Source organism: Bombus pyrosoma, linkage group LG7 (assembly GCF_014825855.1).
Source record: "Bombus pyrosoma isolate SC7728 linkage group LG7, ASM1482585v1, whole genome shotgun sequence".
Classification (NCBI taxonomy): Eukaryota; Metazoa; Arthropoda; class Insecta; order Hymenoptera; family Apidae; genus Bombus; species Bombus pyrosoma.
The window spans coordinates 19,334,239-19,359,678 of record NC_057776.1 but is presented as its reverse complement, the minus strand read 5'-3'; the positions used below and the strand labels follow the sequence as shown (position 1 = coordinate 19,359,678).

The window sequence follows — 25,440 nt, the reverse complement described above, 5'->3', positions numbered from 1 at the left end:
ATAAATTTTTAGCTTTTTTAAATGTTTCCAAGTATACGTAGATAGGAGATTTGAACTAAGGAAAGAAGATTAATAATGTTAATTTTACTAAACGCTCGAATTGTGCGGAATATATAGGGATTTTTCAAGCGTCGAATATAGTTAGGAATTATTTCGATTTTACAATTTACAATTAAGCCGAACGTTTCGGCGTAATATTTATCGTACGTTTTACTATCGGTTGCTACGTTGCAATTGTACACGAAGACAAAAATGTGGATAACGATAACAATCGTGAGACCGCTGTGACATCACGTAGTATAAATATCGATGATCCTAATTATCTGAATATTATTCGAACGCTGAAATATTATGAAAGTCGTACGCTATCGGAATATATTATTACGCGCGTACAAGGAACAGATAGCATGTAGAGGAATAGTTCTACAAGATCGTTATAGCAGAACTATTTGTTCGTGTCGCTAATAACGCTGTTACTATGGTACGGTAAAGAGTATAAATTTTTTAATGATACGTCAATTCTGCCATGTGATTCTACTAGATTGCACAACGGGTACGTTACTTGTATTTATAAATATAAAATAGATACTTTTTTCTTCACGCTACATGAACATTCATTTACAATCTGTAAAAGCTGCGTGAAATTTTATACTACACACGCGTGGCGATGTGCACAAGTTTTCAGTCGGATACATCTTTTACTTTATATTCCAAAAGCGATACTTCAAAGAAATTTAACTAACAATGGTTTCTTTTACTTGTCATACCTTTCTAACAAGAGTTCGTTGGTTAACATTTTATTAGATAAATTTTTAAAGAGAGGTAACGCGTTAAACGTATAAAAATTGATTTTGAGAACTATACGTAAGAAATATGCAAGTTAAACGAGAAGTTCAGGCTCGTATATGCAAAGATTATTTTTCCTCGATATATTATTACTTTTCTCGAGACTCCGTTTAAGCTCGAGAACTGTGAGAAACGAATCTGGTTGAACGCGGTGTCGTTATATAAATTGCCAGCGATTAATTATGATACGCATATCCGCCCTTCCCACATCATGAATCCGGAGAGGCTAAATTCCCAGGCGATTTCTTCTACCTTCTCCTCCAAGGACTCCTTTGGTATGACCTCTAAATGAACTTGAACTTGAAAAAATGTGGAGCGGTACGTATACGACTATATACAGCTACATCCGGACTTACACACGCGAAACTTATACACCAACGATAGGTTTGGCTCTATTCGAGATTCCATATCGACGTGCTAGTCAAAATTATCAGAAAGATCGGTTATTCACAGCGCCTAGTAACATAGCTCTCGCATTGACACGCGAAGTAAAAAAAGTATTACAGCGTGATATTTATAAAAAGGCAGATAAGGAGAAACAGACTTCTTATATATAACAAATTATAATTAATACACGATAACGTTAAATATGCGTATTTGATTAATATATCATGAAACGCGAGTGTAAACGAAAATTACGATAGGAAAATTCACGGCGACCTAATTACATACATCTCGTCAACCATTACTTTCCATGTTAGATACGTATAAACCCATTGCTGCACATTCACGTTCTTTATGCTTTTTAACATATAATGCAGAGGATACTTTTACCTTGAAAGTTTTACCCCGCTACAACCTTTGTATCGATCCTTCTAGATTCATTTATACCTGTCCGTAATTAATAATTCCTTTACATAAATAATTTTCATCCCAAGCAGCGATAACTTCTATATGAGACCTATTCGATATTCGCAACGTGCTCTAACGATGGAAATTTTAACGATCCATTTGAACGATCAACAGAAATCCTTTTATTCCATCGATTTCTTTTACATTGTAAACTTTGCGTTTTGTCTTTTTCTTTTTTTTTTTTTTTTTTTTTTTTTTTTTTTTTTTTTTTTTTTTTTTTTTTTTTTTTTGTCTAATCACGGTTTTGTTTAAGCAAGTACGGAGTCGTTAAATATCAAAATAGATTTAAATACCGAATACTCGAACAGAAAAATAAAGAAATGAAAAAATTACATTCGAGATACGTCGTTTAGGGACAACGACTTAATGCGACGTACAAATTTATTCAGGCATGCAAGTTATTGATAATTATTCGATGCTGCGTGATAATTGTGCAGTTCTACCCTCCGCCACGGTGAATGATTCAGAGTACGTACACTATATACGCGGAATATACCGCAAGTATATCGACCCCTGCATCTGCTGTGCTCGGTATGTGGGACGAGCTATCGACAAAGACCGTATTATGGATCGTATATCGAACTTCGTTTCTATTCTCGCACCATACACTTAACAAATTGTCACCTATACTGTCCATCGCTTAAAACGATAAATTATCGCGTTTTATAAACGATGTCGCATCAAGTGAATGTAAGATCGATGAAACAATTAATAGGATGGATCTCGATAAAATTAAGATATGAAATTGAGATGTAAAAGATTCGAAAGTTGTTCAGTTATTTATCACTATTTGTTACTATATTTCGTTTCTCTTCTTTTAAATATTCGTTTTCAATGTTAGGCTGAGCAAAGCATGGAAATATGGAAACTTTTTCTGGCTGTAACTATCTAAAATAACTTAAAACGATGAACGTCTTAAACGAATCGTGTTGCATTTCAAGGGACTCGTCGGATGAATGCAATTTTATTTTCTAATATCTTATATTTTCTGGGATATCAAAGTTCAACGCCACCTTTTTAAATGCCACCGTATACTTTGATATTTTAATTTTAAACGTACGTTAAATTTGACGAATTGAAATTAAAACATCTGCTGAACCAATGGTTTTTCGGTATAAATGGATTAATATTTTTTACGTAGAGATTACGTTCGGCTGTATCGTCTACGTTGTGCTAAAAGGTATGCCGTTTAAAAAGCTCAGGGTCACCTCGATATCCGAGAAAACATAAAATATAGAAAAATAAAGTTGCATTCGTTCGATAAATCTCTTGAGACGCAACACGATTCGTTTAAAACGTTTCTCGATGAAACTAGTAGCTAATGAGTTATTTAGATAGTAGATACTTTTTATTGACTCACCCTGTATATATATATATATTTAATAATAATTGAAACACTTAGTGGATAAAAGAAACATCTGTTTCTATTTCTTTAATCGCGTTCGTAAAAATTTGAATTTGCATAAATGTGTGCTTTACGGTACGCTTGAGACTCTTTAAAACGTAACAAGGAAGAGGTGAACCACCGGCTCATCGTACAAGAGACCACGTGTTGAGCTCAATTTCTATTCTCGTAACGCGTTCTATATTTGGAATAAGTATGTACTTGTTTGACTTGTATCATTGCTGCGGATGCAAACTCTCTGTTGCTCCTGTTTCTCACGTTCGTCATTTTGATAGATTAATTAATACGAAAAATGTTAGTTACGTTGAACTATAGGGTTATACGTATCCATGGATAATTATATTGCGCGAGAAAATAAACAGGCGTTTCAAGTAACGTAAAATATTCGTGTAGATTTCTAGTGATATATTTACGAACATGTAAGACGAATATCTTGTTCTTAGCGTTTTATTACGTTGCGTTAATTTGTATTCTTGTAAAACTGGACGTGTTGAAACGCGCACGTACACGTACATGCGTAATTACATATATTTGTCATGTCGCTCTGAGAAAAACCCTTCGATGGGAAGCGTTGGATCGCCGCCAAAATTGTAATCGCTTTATTTCACCTCCTTTAATGCGAAACTCCTGTTTGGCCCGGCTTGTAAGAACCGCTGATTCTCAGAAAGCACACGTTTTCGTTCCACTTTCACGCGATCGAATATTCGTCCGACCGTGTTAAATACATTTGTAAGATTAGAAAGAACCGCAGGATATTAATGGGAACCACGATTTACATCTTGAAATGTCTTTGCAAATTGAAAAGGCTTCGTAGCAATGTAAAGCGAACCGCGATTGTATTAACTTTGATAACTTTCCAAATTTATCTTTTTAATATATTATTATTATTATTATCTTTTTAACGTAAGTTAAGAGAATACGTATTAAGATAACCTAAAAAGTAATAATCAACCTTTACAGGTATCGTAAAACAAACTGTTTTCTATTTTCTCCTTTAAATCTGACTGTACGTTAGGCAGGTAATTTTCGTACTTAATCGTGTGAGTATCGGCTCTATAACAATCACTATAGAGCTGAAAATTAGCTTAAACTAAGAGACGCAGAGACTGTTCAACGGAACATAGCAATTTAAATACGGACTTTGCAAGCAGCTAATGATATGCTAATTGTAGATGTTAAATCTGGTAAACGATAGTTGCTATCTTGAAAATTGCTGTATCATTCGCTACGAAGTATAACGGTCCAAAACGGTATTAAATCTATAATCTTAGATAAATTTAGGTTAGGTCGGGTTATAATCTTGGATAAAAATTCAAAGTATTATCATGCTTGAATATCTCCGATTTTTGTAAAATGTCTGTAAAATACGAACGTGTCTTTGTAATATTTATACATTTATACGTCTACACCCACTTTTTTCTCTTTTAAAAACGTTTCGCTAAAACCGGAAACGTTCAAACAACCGATTAATGAAGCTGAAACCGTTTTCATCTGTACCTTTGTCGAAACATATGTTCGTAGATAAATATACAATTCTCGTGTCCTTCTTCTTTATTTGTCCTTCCTCTCGCAGACAAGACGACACACGCCAAATTTGGACAAAAGTGGAGGTCGTACAGCAGCAAGGACTATTGTGATCACACCCATTACGATTTCGTATTATCCGATCAAAATTTTCGTAACTTTTGTTTCTTCATATTTCTCCGCAAAAACTCACTTAGCAACCGTGTTTGAACAATACGTAATTCAGAAATACTCGTCTAAGAGAAAGCTGTAAAATATTGTAGTTCGCGATATTTGCAAAATTGTATTACCTTTCAGCATACGGAATCTTCCTCTACTCTAAGATAGACAATTACGTGTAAAATAAAAATCTTATAGATATGTAAAAGAATACCGATATACGTAGATGCGGATAGAATGTAAAATCCTATCTAAAATCATAATAAAAATGATGTAACGTGGAAAGAAATGGAACAACGAGACACGATATCCTCTAAATGACCATAAACGGTATGTAAGTAAATGTAAGTAGAAGACGAGAATACGGGTTATTAACGGAAATCGTGCAAGTTCAAGTTTCCATAGGCGGAGGGTCTTGAAATTTCCAGATACGAGCCTACTCCCTTTCTTCTTCGTCTGCAGAGTCCCTCGTCCCACTCGAGAAGGATACCTTGTGCTAGTGCACATTACCGCGCATACAGTACCCAGCCATTCATCCGGTAGTTTTTGCCTGCCGACTTGACGAACATGCACTCCGTTCCAGTTTCATTCAACCCGATTTTTTGCCATCACGACAATCGTTCGCCGATTACGAGACTATAATGGAATGAATGGGAACGGGGTGTACGTCAGTTATTCAAGCTCGCAACGAAATCAAAAATCACTGCATGAAAATAATACTACCTTTTCTTATTTTATACGCTTTGCAAGCGATATTGTTTCATTTAGAGAAATTAGAACGTAACTTAACGAAAACAATATAGTACCTTTTTATTTTATTTTGTACAACTCGCAACCGGTATTAGTTTCGTTTCGTAGAATTAAAACGTATTAGCCTCCTCTAAACGAACCAGCTTATTTACGTCCGAGATTAATTCTTTCGTTATTCTAGGCTTACAAAAAGTCTAAAACGCTTCTGGAATACTTAACGACGTTTCCGTTTGACAAGTAGAACGTTCGACAAATCTTTTTCAAGAAAATAAAAATTCCAAAAAGGATGGAAATTCAAGGGTACAATGTCGATCCAGTTTACCTACCAAGGATTAAACTTGTTTCTTTATCAGCTGCGTATCCGATGGCGAAGAAACGTTACATAGAACAACGTGTTATATTCAGTAAAAAAAAAAAAAAAGGAAAAACACGGTCATATTGGAATTTTAAAATGATATAATGTTATGTTATAATATTAAGTAATGTTTTGAAAAATACTAGAGAATTAAATTTGATTGTTGTTCCTGCTTGAAACGCATAGGAAGCAAAAAGTTCCTCGAAGTAAGTCGTCGAAAAACTTGGTCGAAACTCAAGCGATCGATCGATCCTGTCTACCTGACGAAGCGGAAATGGCTATTTATAACTACGAATGCTTCTTGAATTCTTATTTACGGTTTGTAAGAAAAGGGCCCGACGAAGGATATAATCACTTTACGATGATCGAAGTTTCCTTTCATTCGCATATTCTTTGATATACCTTTCAAAACGTTAAAAATATTCTAAGAGACGGAAAATACAATTATATCGATAACTTGGTACTTGGAATAATTGTTTCGTATAAGTACGTTGTTCCGGTAAAATTTCGGTTAAAAGGATATCCGCATTCCTAAATCGCTGAAATGTGTTAAGAAGAAAAAAAATGACTGAAAATTCGAAAGTATCTTGCACTACCAAAGAAGATGAGTTCAGCTGGAAGAGGCGACCTACATCCGCATGACTACACTGATAGAGAACTCTCGCATGTACAGGGTGAGCTAATTGTAATCAACTGCAGCGCGCGTAAGCATTGCTTTAGGACGTTTAGGTTCTCTTCCGATTAATTTCGACCTCCCCTGCGTGACACAGATATCGAGGATCGTAATGGTAATGTCATTGAAAAAATTGACAACATAAATGCACTTGCGTCGAGCTGCATCATTAATATCTAAAAAAGAATATCTTAACATATCGTAATTGATAAAAAAAGAGAGAATCTTCTGAGTCTTCTCTTAACTCTTAAGCATTTCAAACTAGATTTACCAATTTTCGTGAAAGATTAACGACAAAATCAACGTTTTATAGGGATAATGAACACATATTTAATACCAAAAATCAAATAAAAAAAAATTCGCTCGCCAACTATCAAAAATCTGTATAAACTATGTATCATCTATGTATTGTTATAAAAATGTCACGATCGTATTTCAATTAGTTTAGATTAAACGTTCAATGTTTGACGATACATGTCAAACATATCAGTTTCAGGAAAGTCAAAGATTAAGCGCAATATTTGTAGGTCACAGAGGTTCTTAATATTTCTGCGAATGGTAAATAAGGAACGGTGGGGACCGGTTGAGCTGCATAGATTGCTAACAACTGGCAAGTTCCAAAGTTGTACAGATAAGGCAAGACCTTGCTTCTCTGAACAAGGACACCGGTCGTCGTCTTGCCATCTAGACAACATACCTAGCTATGTAGCTGTTCCACTTTCGTATGCATCGAGAATCGTGCACTTGGTCTAACGCGCGTACACTGTTGCTCATAAACGCTGGACACTTTGCTTCATTTATATCAAGCATATGCGAATATTAGTAGAATATATTAATTAATGGCAAACTAACGATCGAGACTAATATTTACTATCTCCTTGTGGAATCAACAAATATGTCATAAATTTTATAAATATTGCACACTGTTACAAGATATTTTACTCTCCATTTAAAAGTATACTTTACTTCCCGAAATAAAATTTTATTCATCGTAGGTGAAACAAGTAAAAGAAACAAGTATTCGTATACTTTTGAGCGGTAATGTATATGCATGCGTCTCGCGCATAAGCTTAACACACGAGCTGTACGAAGACGTGAAAACTATGATGGACTTCGACGACTAGTTTCTTTCCATTAGAAGCTTTCTTCGCGAGATTACACTTTTCCTCGAATCGCTCGGACCGCTTACAATACGACTGTGAGAACAGAAAGCGGACGTCGATCGTTCCGGTTTTTGCTTCAACGAGTTTCATCAGAAAGTAGCCAATGACGATCGAGACGTTGCAGTTTCGAAAAATCAAATGATGCGGAAATATCCTTTTGTCGCGTGACCCAATGGATTTCGAAAGATCGATAGAAAGTAGACTAGAAAATGGATCGAAACGAGTACAGGTGATAAAAAGAAGTGCGAAGAAATTAGCACGACGATGGTTCGTTTGTACGTGTAAACGGAGAACATTGCAAGTTTTCGAGCTGGACATCTCTTCGACGAGGCGTATAAGTTTCTGGAAAAGCAGAAAATCGAAAGCGATAGTCGACTATCGTTTCGCCGCAAAACTCCGATACCGATGGCAAAGAGGAAAAGCTAGGACGAATTTAACTTGGCGCAAAGTAATCCAACTTCCTGCAGAAAAAGTAACGCGCCAACTTCTATTCGGTGTTGCTTCGAAGCTAATTAAAACGTAAAACTAAAGAATAAACGTTAAGAGAAAGACGATACCCGTCTACGCAAAACTAAAAAAAAAAACAAGATGTATGTTTCACTGAGAAATACGAGGCACTTGCGTATTCAGATGTTTGTAAGTAACCGATATATAGTTATCAGGGTAACAGGTAAGAAACGTTTGAAAATGACATAGTTGGGCGTCCGCACCGATTAAAAATTATCACAGTGATTAAACTTTGTAAATACTGTGACTGGTCGATTACTGTCGCCTATCTGCAAATTCGGTAACTACGTATATCAGTTACTTAAAAATATCTAAACTTTTTTTTCTTTACCTCATATTTGTCTGAGTCTTTGCGACATTGCGTCTTGGTTATCATTTTGCTTTTAATATTTATTTTATTTCGTCGTTTTTGACGTCGTCGTCAAAACCAACAAGTAAATGCGCTGCAATAAAAGGAAAATAGACATATTCCCTTCCTAAATTCAGCGATTTAGGCACCTGAACGTTTTTTCCATCTCTCTTGTTATTTTGTTTCTTTAATATGCTATAACGTTCCCGAAATGGACACGAATCCATCGAGATCTGTAAAGTTAGACTCGGTCAAGCCGTTTTTAAGTTACAAGCGTACAAACAAACAAACAACCAAACAGACAGACAGACAGACATACATACATACATACATTAAGGCTAAATACAATACCTTCCTGCTATCGTTGTCGCGTAAAACGCTACAATTTGGAAAACTGAAGTTGCCTTGTACATTTCAAAAACATGTGGATGTTATCGTTATCATTCGCATATAATTCAATACTGTTATTTACTTCTTGTTAGTTCAAAAGATATAGATACATAATGTTAGATATTTCAAATATTTTTAAACGTATACTGTCTAATCTGTACAGATACATTTTTAACGAATACGACTAAGAAATAAAAATGAATTACCTTCCCTCTGGTCTTGATAAATTTATCTCCGAAGAAATAAAGTATAAAATCCCCGCAAAAAATTATTAAGAATATTATATTGGTACATTATCATAATGATAGTAAAGTATAACGTAATTATATTACGTTCTAAGCGATAATTACCAAGAGGAAAATTTTCCTTTGTAGCGCGTTCATTACGGCATGATATAATCTTATTTGTTTAATCCTCGTACAACTATCGAGCATGGGCGTTCCTTCTCACTTACGTGTATGTCCGTTTAAAATCACTAGTGCAAGAAATATTAACTTTCGCAAATGATTGATGTATTACGCTTTCGTGTTTCATGCTCGTTATTTCGTAATAACGCGATTATTGGTCTTTCTTGCTCATTATTTCCCGGTGAACATCGACGTCAGCTTTCCTGGAACGATTTCTGAAATCATTTAAACAAATCAATTCCGTATCGTTTATCCTTCTTCGAATTTCCTTCGTTTATTGGTTCAAAATTAATCTCAAGATTAAAGAAAAATTTAAAATTTTTTTTACATACACGTAAGTATGTATGTTGTCGAATGTGCAACGTTTTTGGAAATAATCGTAATGATCGATCATCGATAAATGAAGACTAGAAAGAAGAAGAAGACAATAATTTTACACTTGTACGACAGTTTCAAAATGCAGTACACTTATGTCACTATTAATCCTACGATTAATCTTACGTTACTAAAATTGTTCTTTTATCTGATCTTCATGTTAAAGATGTATTTTACCGCCCTTTTCGTAACTTCAAAATTAGCGCTTCTTACAATATCGAGCATATTAAAATATTTAATTGTCGTCAACAGTTGTACGATACCTTCTTTTTGGCCTCTACAAAATTTTGTTACTTATATTTGTCAACCTAATAAGTTCTTTCCATTTTTAGCTGCGACTTTTATATTATCGAAAGAATTATCAAAAATTCTTGTTGAAATTACTAAAATTATCTACTTATCATGTGCTTTGCCTACGATCTTCAAACGTGATATTATTATATTCTAATTCTTGTACATCGTAGCCTCGCGAGACGATTTGAATAAGCGGAAGGACGAAATTATCGTTTTTGGTAATCCTAGCGATCCACGGCCGTGTTCCAAATCCTTGACTTCCCGCGGACACACTCAGATACGTGCAAGAAAACGGAGTCAAGAACGTAAGTAGCAGCCAGCGACGTATGTGAACACATTCGTTTTACCGGTTGTCTACCTGTTCTGGGTCAGTCGCGTGTGCAAGGTCAGATCCCAAGAATCTCCAACGTCACTCGTCAAAGCCGAAGACCGCGGTTCTCGCGTGCCGTCTAGAGTAGAATGGTCGTCATTTTTACCTTCGATTCGACGACTCACCACGAGAAATATACGCGTATACTTCCTACCGGCATTGATGAATCCGATTTTTCTTCGATTCCATGGCCATCGCATCGAACGATTTTCATTTCAATCTTCTATATTATACTAAACTGAAATTCGCCTAAATTCGTCTCCTGAAAAATTTCACTTTGGAACGTTTAAATTTGTGACTTAAACAATAGTATAATGTTAACCTAAACACTAGTATAATCTATAAAGTTTACAAACTTTGTGCGACTTCTAAGACACTTTCAGTATGTCATTTTATTGTTGAGTGACGACAAAAGCATCTTGTCCGCAAAATATTATAGATTGTAAGATACAAGCATCACGAAAAACAATCAAGTTGTAAGAACATAGGCGACTTTATTCCACTACACTTAATCGGATTATCTTATCCGCGTCACTGAAGACGAAAAGATTATATTTCTATAGATATTGTCAACTCTTATTCTTTTATTACTTTTCGCTTTTGCAGTATCACGTTGTGTATTGTATCTAATTGTAGAAAGATTATATCGCTAATTGTTCAAAAGAAGCCTAAAACATAATATCATAAATGACTATCGCCACAAAGTCCAAGTCTACAACTTGCAAAAATAAAGAATAAAAATAAATGACGAAAGTAGATAAACTGATTGCAATAGCAACTATATATACTCGTGTATATATATATATATGTATGTATATGTAAACAAGAAAACTATGCGTTATTGTAAATGCCTAAAATAACGCAAGTGTTATACGAACAAGCGATGAATGAATGACAACGTACTCTGACTAAGAAATGAATCGTTTTCTAGTGTAAAGCCGATATGTAGCTTGAATCATCGCCGAATTTTTAATCAGAGTTTCAGTCGCGCATACGTGAATAACAAGTCCTACAATCTTTGCACACCAACTAACTATTATCGTTTTCTTTATCGTTAGCTGCTAAGACAGAAGCGACGTCACTGTTTCTCGATCTGACGAGTCATAAGTCAACACTAAATATAGTGATCGCGTATTATTGCGCGTTTCTGGCCGGATTCTTTGCATGTTTAACTGTTGTTGATGCATGTTAAATGTAGAAATTAATCGCGAGCATAGTTACCTCTTACTCGATAATAATTGCCAACTGTCGTCATATTAGATGTATTATCCGAAGAATGAAAATTAGTTGATGCGTATATTTAAAAATTTCTAATCAACGATCGAAGAACTAAATTTGATCCTCTGACGAGAATATTGTTCTTCGACATAATATTTTCACTATCGTCGACTGATACTGTTCCAATAAATCAGTCACCACGTATTTATTTATTTATTATCAACGTATAGCTTCATTCCATTCATTTCATTTATTTCATCATAAAGTTGTGCAAATATGGAAATAGTTGCCTCTTTTAAGGAATCACATTCCGATCGATGAAATAAGTATCGATCAGAAAATTTTTATACCGAATTAAGACGATTCCATTTAAGATTTGATTACAGTTGTATATTATACCTCGAAAGGAATTAGAGTATCATGATACGAGATGAAACCGTTCACCGAGAATCTTTCACCTCCTACTTAAGGACAATTCAAGTATTACGTATAAACAGCCACTTGGTTGTACCTTGAGGAGAACAGAAGTACATAAGAGGGATCACTTTTGTTCTTACCAAGGGAAAGTGAAGACAAATCCGTGAAGTATGTATTACATACGATTCAAAGGGAATTAAAGTACTTGCTACTTGGAAAATCTTACACTTGCATCGTTTCTTGAGAATTATCAAGATTCAAATAACTTTTACTAATTTCACAATATCAAATTATCTTATTGGGAATCTTAATCTGCCTATTGGAGGAGTAGTCATTCACAAACCCAATAAATCAAACAACTTGTATGGCTAATTCTAACTTTCCACGTATCGTTATTACCTACAAATCGATCGCACGATGAAAATGATATTAAGTAAATGAGGAGAATAATATTAAGTAGAATAAAATCACGGTATATGTTATAATAATAAATTTCATTAAAAATTTTCGACGAATAGCTAAATCTATCCTGTTTACAGGAAATTCCCAACTACAGTCATTTTTTGTCAAGAATATTCCTCTCCAACTTCAACTTTCAAAGCGTTTCCTCAAGTTCGACATTTCTTTCCGTAAATTTTCCATTCGCGAAAGGTGTGTTATATAAGGTCTTTGACCTCGTTACGGTGATTCCCGATAGTTTCACTGTCTGGACCGAATGCACGCGGCTAGTCCAATGAGAAAGAACCTTAAGTACTCTTCTGGGTGGGTGCGTTGAACTTACCGTCGCATTCCGTATTGATTTCGGTGGCACTGCGCGACTGGAGCCAGACGTTACCTACGGCACGTGTCCGTGTAGGGCAGACACGCCCAATCCGAACTTTCCATAGAACGAAATCGGTGATCCCATGGAGATTAAAGAATGTACAAAATATATCGATCTTCTCATGGAAACTGCACCAGACACTTTCACTGAAAACGACTGATGACTAAAGCGTGGACATAATCGGTTAATCGTTATGCCGATGGCACAGCCTTACGCAAGGCCTCGAAGACCTTGAACGGGACCTTATTTGGTAAGCAAGGTCGAGGCTTTGCGGACCATTGGGTTTTCAGGCCGCCCACAATGCACCTCCACCTTACTTGGATTTAATTCTTCCTATTGCGGACCTGCCACGATAACGAAGAAAGTAAATAGAGACACGCCGTGTGATACAGCAGGAGCAGCTGGAGCAGCGAAGGTTAATACTAACGCGTGCTGTTGAAACATAGTCATATATAAGGCGTTTTACTTACATTATCAATTGCAAATATGCACATTTCTATCCGTACTGTAATTTTCATCGAAACGTCTATAGCATGTATTTTTATATGAACCACGTAGAAGTCGATCTGGCCAATTGCGGGGAACAAATTTTGATAAAGGTTAATCGTTTGGTTTCTATAAAACTAAACACTAATATGAAAAAAATTATGAAATTTTCAAAAAATACAGTTCATCGGTTTGGTTTCTGTATGACTCATATATTCTCTTTGAACTTTGTATAATCAATAAAAATAATTTCCATAGATACCATTGTATTGTATTTATCTTTTGATATTATACTTGAGTAAAATAACATATTGTCTAATAAAAACCTGAGCGGTTAAAAGGACAATGGAGTTACACGAAATTGACGTGTATAAAGATGCTGTGTGCGTGTGACAGTTGGGTGCCGGCTTCGATGTTTCGAGGTTAGGTTAGACTTGGATGAAGCAGTCCATCCGTTTATCTGGCACATTAATGACGTATATTTAAATTTGTCGTCCATATAAAGTATGGTGGTTACATTTAAAAAATAAAAATAATGATGAAATTCTACACGGAATCAAAAATAAAATCAAGAACAGAATTTGACACGTCCTCGTAGAGGAACGAGTGCATAACCCGATACGATTTCTTATTAGGTACAAATGATTCATTGATTATGTCATCAAAGCACTATTTCGACAAAGGAACGTGGCAGGTGTATTTATAAAACTGTCCTGTTTCCTCCACTATACCTTTCGCAATGTCCAAACTTAAACAATATATTAATAATCAATGGTACATATCTCACATGTATTTCTTATAAGACATTAAGTTCAAAGTATGTATGCGAATGTTCCGTTAATACGAATGAGCCAACTTTGAAAAAGATATTTTTAAATAGATTTTAAGATTTACGATATTATATTAACTCAAACGCTATTACGACTTAAAAGACGTACAATTGTATATTTAAGCTAACGATATTTCATCAACGTCACTATTAATTAATTTCTTTTTATTTCGCTTTTTAACAACATGTTTTATTAATAATAATGATTACGACTGATAAACATGTTAATTACAAAATGTTTTACGATAAAATAATAAGCAGTATCACCAGTCGTACTTTGACGTTCCCATCACCACGTGGTTTCCGTGCACAAGTACGACGTACCATTGTAGACTGCACGAACACGCGTATCGATTTTGAAGCAGACACTGCACTCACACACACCATGCCGCCTTTCGTCGGACCGACACATATACAGGAAATAGGGCCGAAGCATAGGGCTTACGTGACGTGGTAGTAGTCCAGTGCACCCTTATCCGCGCCCTTGAGTCTATTTTTAGCTTCTGTTGTATGAAAAAGGCGGCCGAGATGACATATACTACACGCAATAAGTAGGTGGACGAATGTCATTTAATTACTTAGTCTAGGCCTACCTTAAAATTCTTCAAAAACATGTTAACTTTTAGGCAGACATTAGTTGTCCTACTCTAAAACGAAATCTAGACAATGAGTATGCATAAATAGTGGAGTCTGACCTACTGACTTTCTAAATCCTTCTTGCGAATTATTTTCCTTCTGGCGCAATTTTTTAAAGGAAGACAAGTAGTACTAAACATGGTATGCAGATTATTACTACAATAATATGAGTCACTAACATTCATTGATATTGAAAGTGACACAGTAACTGAATTTTTTGGAAATAAATCATCAATGGCCTTCTACGAACACCAGCTTATTCTATTTGACTATGTTGTAAAGGCAGAATATTGTTTTATCAAATTTTACGGAAAGACAATTTGTTACCCTTTCTCGTTCGAAGATTCGCTTTCTTCAAATATAACCATACCATATCCTGGTTAAGGAATAAATCTAGTTCCAAGATATGTTATGTAATTACAACTAATGCGAAGGAAATATGATTTTTGCTAATAATTTTTTAAGTGAACAAGACAGTAAATAGATTATATATATCAAGAAATACGAGCTTTTCTTGTGGAAAGAATTTAGCATAAAATTGGAACAAAAAATCAGACCTATGAATAAGAGTTCTCTCACATTTTCCTCAAATTTAAGAAATCAATGGTAAAAGATAATTAGGTGAAAAATGTCCCAGGATTAGTAACATGATTCCTATTTCATTAAATTTCGTAATATAAATTCGACGAGCTTCATAATATTATTTCACAGATAGGAATTTCCATGAAAGCTTACGAATGAGTAGAGGATCATTAAATCTCAATGACAACTGTTTCGACTTGCATCAAGTGAAAAAAAATGTTGACCATTCCAAAGTATATAACAAAACTTTTTCTGACTCATACCTACTGCCGGTACTGGTCGCTAGCACGCGCACACAAAGAACGTGATAATCTTCACATATACGTTCGTACGTATTGATACGTTTACTACTACAAACAGCTCTGACGGTTAGTCAGGAAAGCCCTTAGCTAGTGTACGCTTCCAGAAGGCATTATGCTCCCCGTATCGTACAGTTTGAAGCGGCATTTGGAGAATCTAGCCGGCAGCCGGCCAACCGACCAATCAGCGAGCCGCTTTCGTTTTATGCCCATATATGGCAAGAGCTGTGAATCCAAGTGGTGGGGAAGCCGGACGAATCCATTCTGAAACAGGGGTGTACTAACTATGATGATATTGAAAAATATAACTTTAAAATAAACAGATGGTCGTTGAGTTTCTTATTTTTCAGATTTTCATCGTTCAATTAATTTTATATTATGCATAAATTTAAAAAATAAAAGGAAACAAATAGGAAATATGTTAGGTAATATGAAACATTTACAGCGTGTATACCGACCATACCTTTGAGCGAGTCCACATGACACGGTACCGGCCACGATCTTGCTCACTCACAGTGTTCGCAACTCGCGGCTCTCGAGTCTCGTTTCGTCGTGCCGATAGTATTCTTGCGGTGTCTCTTTGCCGATCAACGATCGTGTACTTTGTTGGTTACCTTCAATTCTAAAAGGTAAGTACTGTACCGTTCAGCGTGTTAAGTTCAACACTGTTATTAATTTAGCGCGTTTCACCGCGATCTGTCATAATGTTAACGGCGAAAAGATCGAGGGCAAACGCCGGTTCATAAGCAGCCATGATGGCAGGGCGTTGCTCTCTCCGTTTCTGACTTTTCTCGATATAGCGCCTATTTCTTTGGGAAATTTGTTTCTACTAGCATTATCTTGAAAAGGGAGAACGTACCGGGACGATCCGACAGGTTGTCGTTGTCAAGTGGTTCCTGACGTGTACGCACTGTAAGGCAGGTGGTCGCGACGTGGTCGTTTATTAATAGCAGTACTCTGTAGTTAGGATGTTACAGCACTAACTTGCGATTATGCTTGCTCGTAGCATGAAATACCAACGTAAATTTGTTATTTGTTGGGAAATTAGGATGCTAAGTGCAAGAAATTGTTATAGCGTACCTATTTTCTGTACGATACCCTAATTCGAATATTTGTAGTTATCACCCTTTGAAGTTAATTGTAACCGTTTCTAAAAGCATGTATAAAATAATAGAATTTAAGTATAATATTATACATTTTCATAGTTATCTAACGAAGAGAAAATAATTATCTATTTACGTAGACTGTACTTTATAAAGACTAATAAAGATAGTCGAAATTGAACCAAAGATTTAAACGTATATTAAGTATTCTTAAAAGTATCTTTTTATAATAACCATTAGAAGTTACTAATATTCGGATATGTAAATCGTAATATTAAAAAGTTTCTTCCTTTGCCGAGGGTCTTGTATTTAATAAGGGTCGGCGAAAAATACCCAAATTGAATTAAAAAAAGGAAATGTCGAAACTAATTATTTATTATTTTGATGTATAAAAATATCAAGTGACATTGAATATGGTCGAAACAGAACTTACGTATCGCGGGGGAGAGGAAGGGAAGCATTGGCAAGATCGGAGATGTGCGGTTCGGTCAATTTGGCAGATACATTCACGAAGGGTGGTGAGACACACTTCAAACGTTCGGAGAAGGGCAGATAGGGGGTGGAGGGGGTAAACCCCTCCGTGGCAGAGCACTTCCATATATGGTAAAGAAAGCCAGGATTGGCTGAGGGTGTCCTGCCTTTATTGGCCGATTGCTTGGTGGTGGGGACCCCGAACAACGACTCTGTTCATATAATACACTGCAAGCCGGCTGTCAGCTACACTCTGTGTTTGGTGCTAGATCGGTCGGTTGTGCGGCAGTGTCACATCCAAAGATCCCGAGCTCCCTAACTTGTACATAACTTTTTTTATACGAAACGAAAAACGTAAGTCATCACATCCTAAGTTCAGTGATAGATAACATTCTACGATACGAAGTTCAAACGAATTTAAGAATCTTCAGTGCAACCAAGTAGAGATTAGTGCGTGGGCGAATAGTTGATCGACAAATCGTACATCCGAGCGTGGATTTCCAAATTGAGAAGTGGGTGGTGTTAGGCTTAAGATACGCTTGTGTCAAATTTTGTGTGTTTTGTGTTCCACCTTTTCAGTTGCACTATAGGATAGTGTAGTTACAAGTAAAACTAGTTATAAGTATCGGTGACGCATTACATGTGAATGAAAAAAGAACCGAATTCTTTTTACGAGAAGATGTCAATCTTTAGAATGTAAAATATGCTCGAAGTATCTCAAGACTGTATTTTATTGGAGTAAGGATAGTTTTCCTATGTCTGTTAGTTAACTGAGTAAAGCTTGTAGTCAATTTTCTATGTTCTTAGCACTGTAAGGATTTATTTTTTGAAAATCATGTCGGATATTGACCGTTTAATGCCGGGGAAGGGCGGGGCAGGGTGCGGTTCTAGTTAACGGCGGTTTACAGGACAGTAAAAAATTCGTCAAGATTACGTACTTTTTCAATGATACTTATCTTGATATGGAAAAATACATAGAGTATATTTGTGTCTATGCTCATCGAATGTTCTATTTGAGATAGTTAATTTTTATCGCGATAGTATAATGCTACGTGTCGCTGAACGCCATCTTGAAAATATTTAAAATATTGCTTCATAGTGCTTTTTTTGCACAGTATTTTGTAATCTACTATCCCGATTATAGGATGTAATCTGTCATGAATGATTTCATAGTACATCTTTATATGTAGTTTAATTTTTATTAAGTATTTAAAACGAAATTAAGCAATAATTTAGCTTCGTTTTTTAGAACTTATGTGAATACTATAGAAACTACATTTTGAGATATCTATCCATATGAATAATGAATTAGTTGAATTCTGGATTTTCTTTGTTATATTTAACAATAATTTATGCGTAAAATAGAAAATTCTGTTAAGAATCGTAAAAAAATTTGTACTTATTCGTATGGATCGTAAAAGCGAATACGTATATAAGATGTGAAATTATAAATATATAATAATAAGTTTAACAGCTTAACTAAAAGTTTATAGCATCTTTTAACTTCGTATTCAATAATTAACATTAACAAACATTATAACAAAGTACTGCAAATCTGTAATAAAAAAGGGAATCATAATTAAGTAATTAATATCTTTGTTATTTTTGCAGATAACTCAATAAACCAAACATGTGTGACGAAGAAGTTGCTGCACTCGTAGTTGACAATGGCTCCGGTATGTGCAAGGCCGGTTTCGCCGGAGACGACGCTCCACGCGCCGTCTTCCCATCTATCGTCGGAAGACCACGCCACCAGGGTGTCATGGTTGGCATGGGACAGAAGGATTCCTATGTTGGTGACGAAGCTCAATCAAAAAGAGGTATCCTTACTTTGAAATATCCGATTGAGCACGGCATTGTCACCAACTGGGATGATATGGAAAAAATCTGGCATCACACGTTCTACAACGAACTTCGAGTGGCTCCCGAAGAACATCCAGTACTCCTTACCGAGGCACCTCTCAACCCGAAGGCTAACCGTGAAAAGATGACACAGATTATGTTCGAAACGTTCAATACCCCCGCTATGTATGTCGCTATTCAAGCTGTACTTTCGCTATATGCTTCTGGACGTACTACCGGTATTGTATTAGATTCCGGTGACGGTGTTTCCCACACTGTACCGATCTACGAAGGATACGCCTTGCCTCATGCTATTCTCCGTTTGGACTTGGCTGGCCGTGATTTGACCGACTACCTCATGAAGATTCTCACAGAAAGAGGATACTCCTTCACCACCACGGCCGAACGTGAAATTGTTCGTGACATTAAGGAGAAACTTTGTTACGTCGCCCTTGACTTCGAACAGGAAATGGCAACCGCTGCGTCATCCTCTAGCTTGGAGAAGAGCTACGAACTTCCAGACGGTCAAGTAATCACCATTGGTAACGAAAGATTCCGTTGTCCTGAAGCTCTCTTCCAGCCATCCTTCCTAGGTATGGAAGCATGCGGTATTCATGAGACAACATACAACTCGATCATGAAGTGCGATGTCGATATCCGTAAAGACCTGTACGCCAACACTGTCCTTTCTGGAGGTACCACCATGTATCCAGGAATCGCTGACAGAATGCAAAAGGAAATCACTGCCCTAGCACCATCCACTATGAAAATCAAGATTATCGCACCACCTGAGAGGAAATACTCTGTATGGATCGGTGGATCTATTCTTGCATCTTTGTCTACCTTCCAGCAAATGTGGATTTCCAAACAAGAATACGACGAGTCTGGACCATCCATCGTCCACAGGAAGTGCTTCTAAGCACATCTTTGATATCTCTTGCATATTATCATTCCCCAAATCCCGAGAGCGGCCTCTGTCTCGTTTCTCGACCATAGGTATTGTTATATGGATATATAATTCAGAGGATTCAATAGTATAGAAAAGATATTTAGGCATTCGAAGATCAGTTTTAAGATATAGTAACGTCTAATTGAATGATGCAGAATGAAAGTAGTAAATCGCTAATTAGCGCAGAAACAGTTCTAAAAGATTTTGCTCTATTTTTTTCATCATTTAATTGGACGCTATTGCGTCTTTTGTGTACTCTCCGAAATTCTGAATACTTTATTATTCTATCGAGTCCTTTGTATTATACATCCAGATAATATTCCCTATGGTAGCATCTAGCTAACCACCCTCACGAAAAACATCTTTCTTATTGTCATCGCGATATTTCACTCTACAATCGAAATAATCATATGTTCTTTCCTTTTTTCGAACATGCTATATATTTGCCAATTTTTAATATTCGCGAGTTTGAGCTGAAGGTAAACTATTATATAAATTATTTCGGAATATCGTTCCGATGCAGTATGGAGCCGTTGTGATTATCCTTAATGCACGAAAGATCTTTTAATTTGGTGTCCTCCAATTAAATGCATTCCGTTACTTTACTCTGCGATATTTAACGAGGTTTGTGTCAGTCTTTCTAGAATTCATCATTCCTAGCGGAGATAGGCCTTCGACTTATTAATCATAATCTTTTTTTAATGTTACCGATCGTTGAGGGAAAAGATGGCTCTTTCCTTTCTTTTTTTTTTTTTTTAATAATGGGGGAGACCGCTGACCCAGAAAAATATCCTACAAACGCTCGCTCAAACGAATAAAAAAGACACGGTTTCGACCCCGCAAGCGTAGCCAAAGTATTATAATTTATTCCCATTGTATTGTGCAAGACCATTCACGTACACATCTTAAAGACTACTTTAGACTTATGGGATTATAAAATAAAACTCTTAAAAACATTATTGCTTTGACTTTTGTGTTTTTAAGATTACAGTTATCCAATACCCTTTACTGGATATTGTGTCCTTGATCTCCAATCCAGTACATCGTAGTTAATCTGAGCTAGAAAGAAAAAAAAAAAGAAATTAATCACTTATTTCATTTAACATGAATTCATGTAGTTTTATATATAACGTAGCTTTTGTACCGTTTGGCGTTATTCATTATTGTAACGTAAGATTTGTGGTAAAGAGTTTATATTACACTAAGAATTAGGTTTATATTTTCGGTCGAATAAAAATTATTTTTAATGAAGTGGTATCTGTTCTTTTTATAAAAATGCCATTATTCGAGTCATCAAATTTTATTTAAAATTTCGTAGTAGAGGCATTTTATCAGTATATTGTATTTATATATTTAATAATTACTGCTTTATGAAATATTCGACTCAACCTACAACTAACGAAGAAATGATTTTATTTGTAAAGTAAGTTCTTTTTAAGTAACTTCTCATAATTATGTATCAATTTTTAATAAACTCGCTACATCATCGAATTGTGATAGTCTTCTATTCACTGAACAAAATGACGAAAATTTTAACATTAGATAACAGTGTCATAACATAGGTACTGCAAAGTATTTAGATATAATACATACATATATGATAATGATAAGCGCATATAATTTTAATGTGTAGCAGCAATATCTACATTGTCTTTGTTAGTGATCATATTTAAATTGCAATTAGATGGCAGCACAATGCACTCGACTCATAAAATCAGCTGCAGCGCATATTATCAAATGGAAGGAAGGATACATATATTTGATATGAATTTAAATTTAAATTTTAATTGTCGCATCTTTTGCACGGTAAATATTTAATTCTAAAATCTCTAATAACAAATGAGTAGAAATTAATGATAAGATTATATTTAAATAATAAGGTAACTAAAGTATATAGTAGATTAAGGAAGAGAAAAATAAAGAGACTTTGTGTTGAGGTTTTGTACGTTCTTAGCACAGTTGCTCTCGAATCATCACTGGAAAAATACAAAGCGATAGTTAGGTCAATGATACATGACAGTGGTACGTGTAAGCTCGAGCAAACTGTTTCATTTTAATCTATAATTTCGATCAAAATGCCCGAGCAAAATTCAAGTGATCAATATTCGACATGGGTAAGTTTGTAATCGGTGTTATAGATTTTATAATTTTGACATATTCTGATATCACATAACCTTTGGCCGTAAACAAAACCTTTCTCGGTTATCGAATGAATGACTTGTTGCTATTTTAAGACTTTTGTTTTCTATATATATATGAAGTTTTGTTATTAATGTGCATTTCAGGTTGGTCTTATATACGTTTTTAACTTAATTGTTGGAACAGGAGCTTTGACATTGCCCGCTGTTTTTAGTCAGGCAGGATGGGCTCTTGGATTAAGTGTTATTTTAATACTAGCATTTATAAGGTATATCTATAAAATCTGTATACTTTAATTAATCAGTTTCAAGACTTAATTATATATATGTATATTGTTTTGTTTTTACAGTTTTATCACTGTTACATTTGTGATCGAGGTAATGGCATCTGCCAATGCTATAATAGCATGGCGACACATTCAACATCGAAAACGTGTATGTCTTTCTCAAGATTCATCTATCAACGAGTCAGAGTCTGAGGTTTTTAGACTTTTCATATGTTGTGCTGTCTATGATGATTTTTCTTTTCAGTAGCATTATATTTTTTATATAAAATAGGCTATATATCCTGCTCTGTTAGCCATTTGAGATCATTTTTACTTCAAATATGTTCTATTTTATGTTATGTTTTAATTGTAGGTACTTCAAACATTAGGTGAATCCGGTCCTTCAAATTCAGATTCTGAAGATACACCTCTTGTTACACCATTTTCAAGTAGTCCTGATTGCGCAGACATGACATACCGATATTATGTAATACGTGATAAAATAGAAATGGGGCAAATGGCATCAATTTTTTTTAATAAATTTGGTACAACACTATTCTATTTATGTTTTGCTATATATCTTTATGGAGATTTAAGTATATATGGAGCAGCTGTTGCAAAAACCTTAGCTGACGTTGTTTGTACTTATCAACCGGCAAATTTTACATGCAATTCTACAATACTAGATACTGAACTGTGTTGGAAAGAATTTGCTCTGGACCGAGCAGATGCATATGAAATGTTCCTTGTATGTATAAACAGAGTTGCTGGTATATACCCCAACAATTATTGTTTTCTCATACAGTGATAATAAGTATCATTTTCAGACTACATTTATATTATTGCTGGGTCCTTTTGTATTCTTTAATATTCAAAAGACTAAATACCTTCAACTCTTAACTTCAGGAATGCGATGGCTTGCATTCACTATCATGATTGTATATGCTTTAAAAAATTTAATCATTCATGGTGCGCAAGGAAATCCTCCAGCTGCAAATATCATGGGTAAGTTTATCCACATAACTATAAAATATATATATATTTTTAGTATTCAACTAAATAAATTTGTTGCATATACGTATTTCAGGTATACCTAGTTTATTTGGTGCTTGCATTTATTCATTTATGTGTCACCATTCTTTACCTGCATTGATCGCTCCAATCGCAAATAAGTCTACTTTGACCCGATCTTTGGCATTGGACTATTTATTAATAGCATCTTTTTATCTCCTACTGGCACTAACTGGAGCATTCGCTTTCGAACATTTGGACGATCTTTACACTTTAGATTTTAGCCCCCGCGGATCTGGAGATTGTTCCAAAAGTAACAATATTTTTATTATTCTTATAGAATATTTTTTGTCGCTTTTTCCAGTATTTACTTTAAGTACAAGCTTTCCTATCATAGCCATCACCCTTAGGAATAATCTACAATCGTTGTTCCTCAGCGATGATACGTCTCATTTGTGTCTTCGTAAAATTGTCTTCCCAATATTAGCAATACTGCCTCCATATATAATTGCTATGAGTATCAAAGATTTATCGATATTAGTGGGAATTACGGGATCATATGCCGGAGCAGGAATTCAATATTTGATCCCAACGTTTTTGGTATATTATGCCAGACAAAAGACAAATAGACTTATAGGTCTTGGTGTCGTCAATAAATTTGCAAGCCCATTTTCTAGTAATTGTTGGCTAATTTTTGTTATAATTTGGGCTATTGCTTGCATGATTTTAGTATCCGTCAATTTTATACAAATTCATTTCTATTCTATAAGCGTACCTTTAGGATAGAAATCTTATGAAATACTAAATCGAGGATTTAAAAAAGAGGAAGGAGTTACATAATGGTGCATACTTGAATTGTTTTGTCTTTTAGATCTGCGAAATCTAGAGCATATCTAAAGTAATATCATTGGATTTGAAATTGATCATTTACTACGTGTAAAAGGAAAATTGTGATACTAGTGATTTTAATGTTTACGTTAAAATCATTCTTAAAATACATGAAACCTTTAACAGTAATTCAAATAATAAGTTACCAATGAGAGAAAAAAGTACCTTTAAAATATTAGTAAATATTTATTATTTAAAATGTGTTATAGAATAATTGTAGAAGGTGGAACAACTGAGCAATTGTCCTTGATAATAAGATACCTTCATTCAACTTTTCACACTTTGGCATCATTATTAGAATATTATCTTCTCCATCATATAAGAGAAAATATGGTATTAATAGTGATAATAATACTAATTATGATAATAAGAATACATTATGACACAATGTGTCATAGTAAACTGACAATACACTGGCACAAGTCAGGATTAATCTTGTACAAGCCGAATGAATACATTTAATTTATGTTGTCAACTTTTATATAATATCTTTTGTATATTTTTATTCAATAGAGAATATGCCACTCTTAATACAGTTTTTGCTGTACATAAATGTCTTTCAACTAAGTGATATTTGGTGGTCAACTAATAATATTTTGTCCACTATTTCAACGGTATGAAGGTATATTTTAATCTCTAGACTTGTGTAATAAACAAATGTATGTGCAAAACTATTGAAGGCCTGTATGATACATCAAGAAAGAATTTATTTTAAAAATTTTCTAGCATACTTTATTTTTTATGTGCATATTAGAAAATATTAGGCAGATTAAATGATTGTTGTTGATTGTATAAATTTGATTTGTATATCAGAGAGCATATTTTTATATATGTATGGTGTATAATTGCCGACGAAGTATTTGCAATATACCTCTCATACCGTGTACTTATACAAATATAGTATGTAAATATATAAAATGTGTACACATATATTTTCTAAAAATAAACAGAAAAATAAAGAACTGATTATATAAATTTACATTGATTTACTTTTATATATATAAAGTGAAAATCTTACTTCATGGCTTCATGCAAAAAAATGTTTCAAACAAAGGTTGAAGCC

The 25,440-nt window shown here is 34.7% G+C and overlaps 2 protein-coding genes and 1 long non-coding RNA gene across 13 annotated transcripts; 2 read left to right on the top strand and 1 right to left on the bottom strand.

The window, feature by feature from the left end:
• Positions 1 to 6,441: 6,441 nt before the first annotated feature.
• On the bottom strand, positions 6,442 to 16,314 carry LOC122568958. 4 transcript variants are annotated; one of them, XR_006317274.1, is made up of 7 exons: positions 16,173 to 16,314; positions 13,690 to 15,973; positions 13,348 to 13,443; positions 10,574 to 13,221; positions 9,882 to 10,498; positions 9,713 to 9,787; positions 6,442 to 9,595 (listed from the first exon to the last, which is right to left on the bottom strand). It is a non-coding gene; the product is annotated as an uncharacterized LOC122568958 (long non-coding RNA). The 4 variants fall into 4 exon arrangements; XR_006317275.1 differs by having other exon boundaries at positions 9,882 to 13,221; positions 13,690 to 13,823; positions 14,469 to 15,973; XR_006317273.1 differs by having other exon boundaries at positions 9,882 to 13,221.
• On the top strand, positions 16,202 to 21,033 carry LOC122568952 (actin-5C). 4 transcript variants are annotated; one of them, XM_043729309.1, is made up of 2 exons: positions 16,202 to 16,338; positions 18,895 to 21,033. In XM_043729309.1, the coding sequence occupies exon 2, from the start codon at positions 18,914 to 18,916 to the stop codon at positions 20,042 to 20,044; it is 1,131 nt and encodes a 376-aa protein (XP_043585244.1). In that variant the 5' UTR covers positions 16,202 to 16,338; positions 18,895 to 18,913; the 3' UTR covers positions 20,045 to 21,033. The 4 variants fall into 4 exon arrangements, with proteins under 4 accessions (XP_043585244.1, XP_043585243.1, XP_043585245.1 ...); XM_043729308.1 differs by lacking the exon at positions 16,202 to 16,338 and adding an exon at positions 17,502 to 17,637; XM_043729310.1 differs by lacking the exon at positions 16,202 to 16,338 and adding an exon at positions 17,649 to 17,795.
• Positions 21,034 to 21,177: 144 nt separating this feature from the next.
• Positions 21,178 to 25,352, top strand: LOC122568949 (transmembrane protein 104 homolog). Of its 5 annotated transcripts, none has more exons than XM_043729300.1 (7): positions 21,178 to 21,880; positions 22,034 to 22,188; positions 22,360 to 22,481; positions 22,563 to 22,692; positions 22,852 to 23,226; positions 23,306 to 23,483; positions 23,566 to 25,352. In XM_043729300.1, exons 2-7 carry the CDS (start codon positions 22,150 to 22,152, stop codon positions 24,273 to 24,275), a joined length of 1,554 nt encoding a protein of 517 aa, XP_043585235.1. In that variant the 5' UTR covers positions 21,178 to 21,880; positions 22,034 to 22,149; the 3' UTR covers positions 24,276 to 25,352. The 5 variants fall into 5 exon arrangements, with proteins under 5 accessions (XP_043585235.1, XP_043585234.1, XP_043585233.1 ...); XM_043729299.1 differs by having other exon boundaries at positions 22,029 to 22,188; XM_043729298.1 differs by having other exon boundaries at positions 21,955 to 22,188.
• Positions 25,353 to 25,440: the final 88 nt, after the last annotated feature.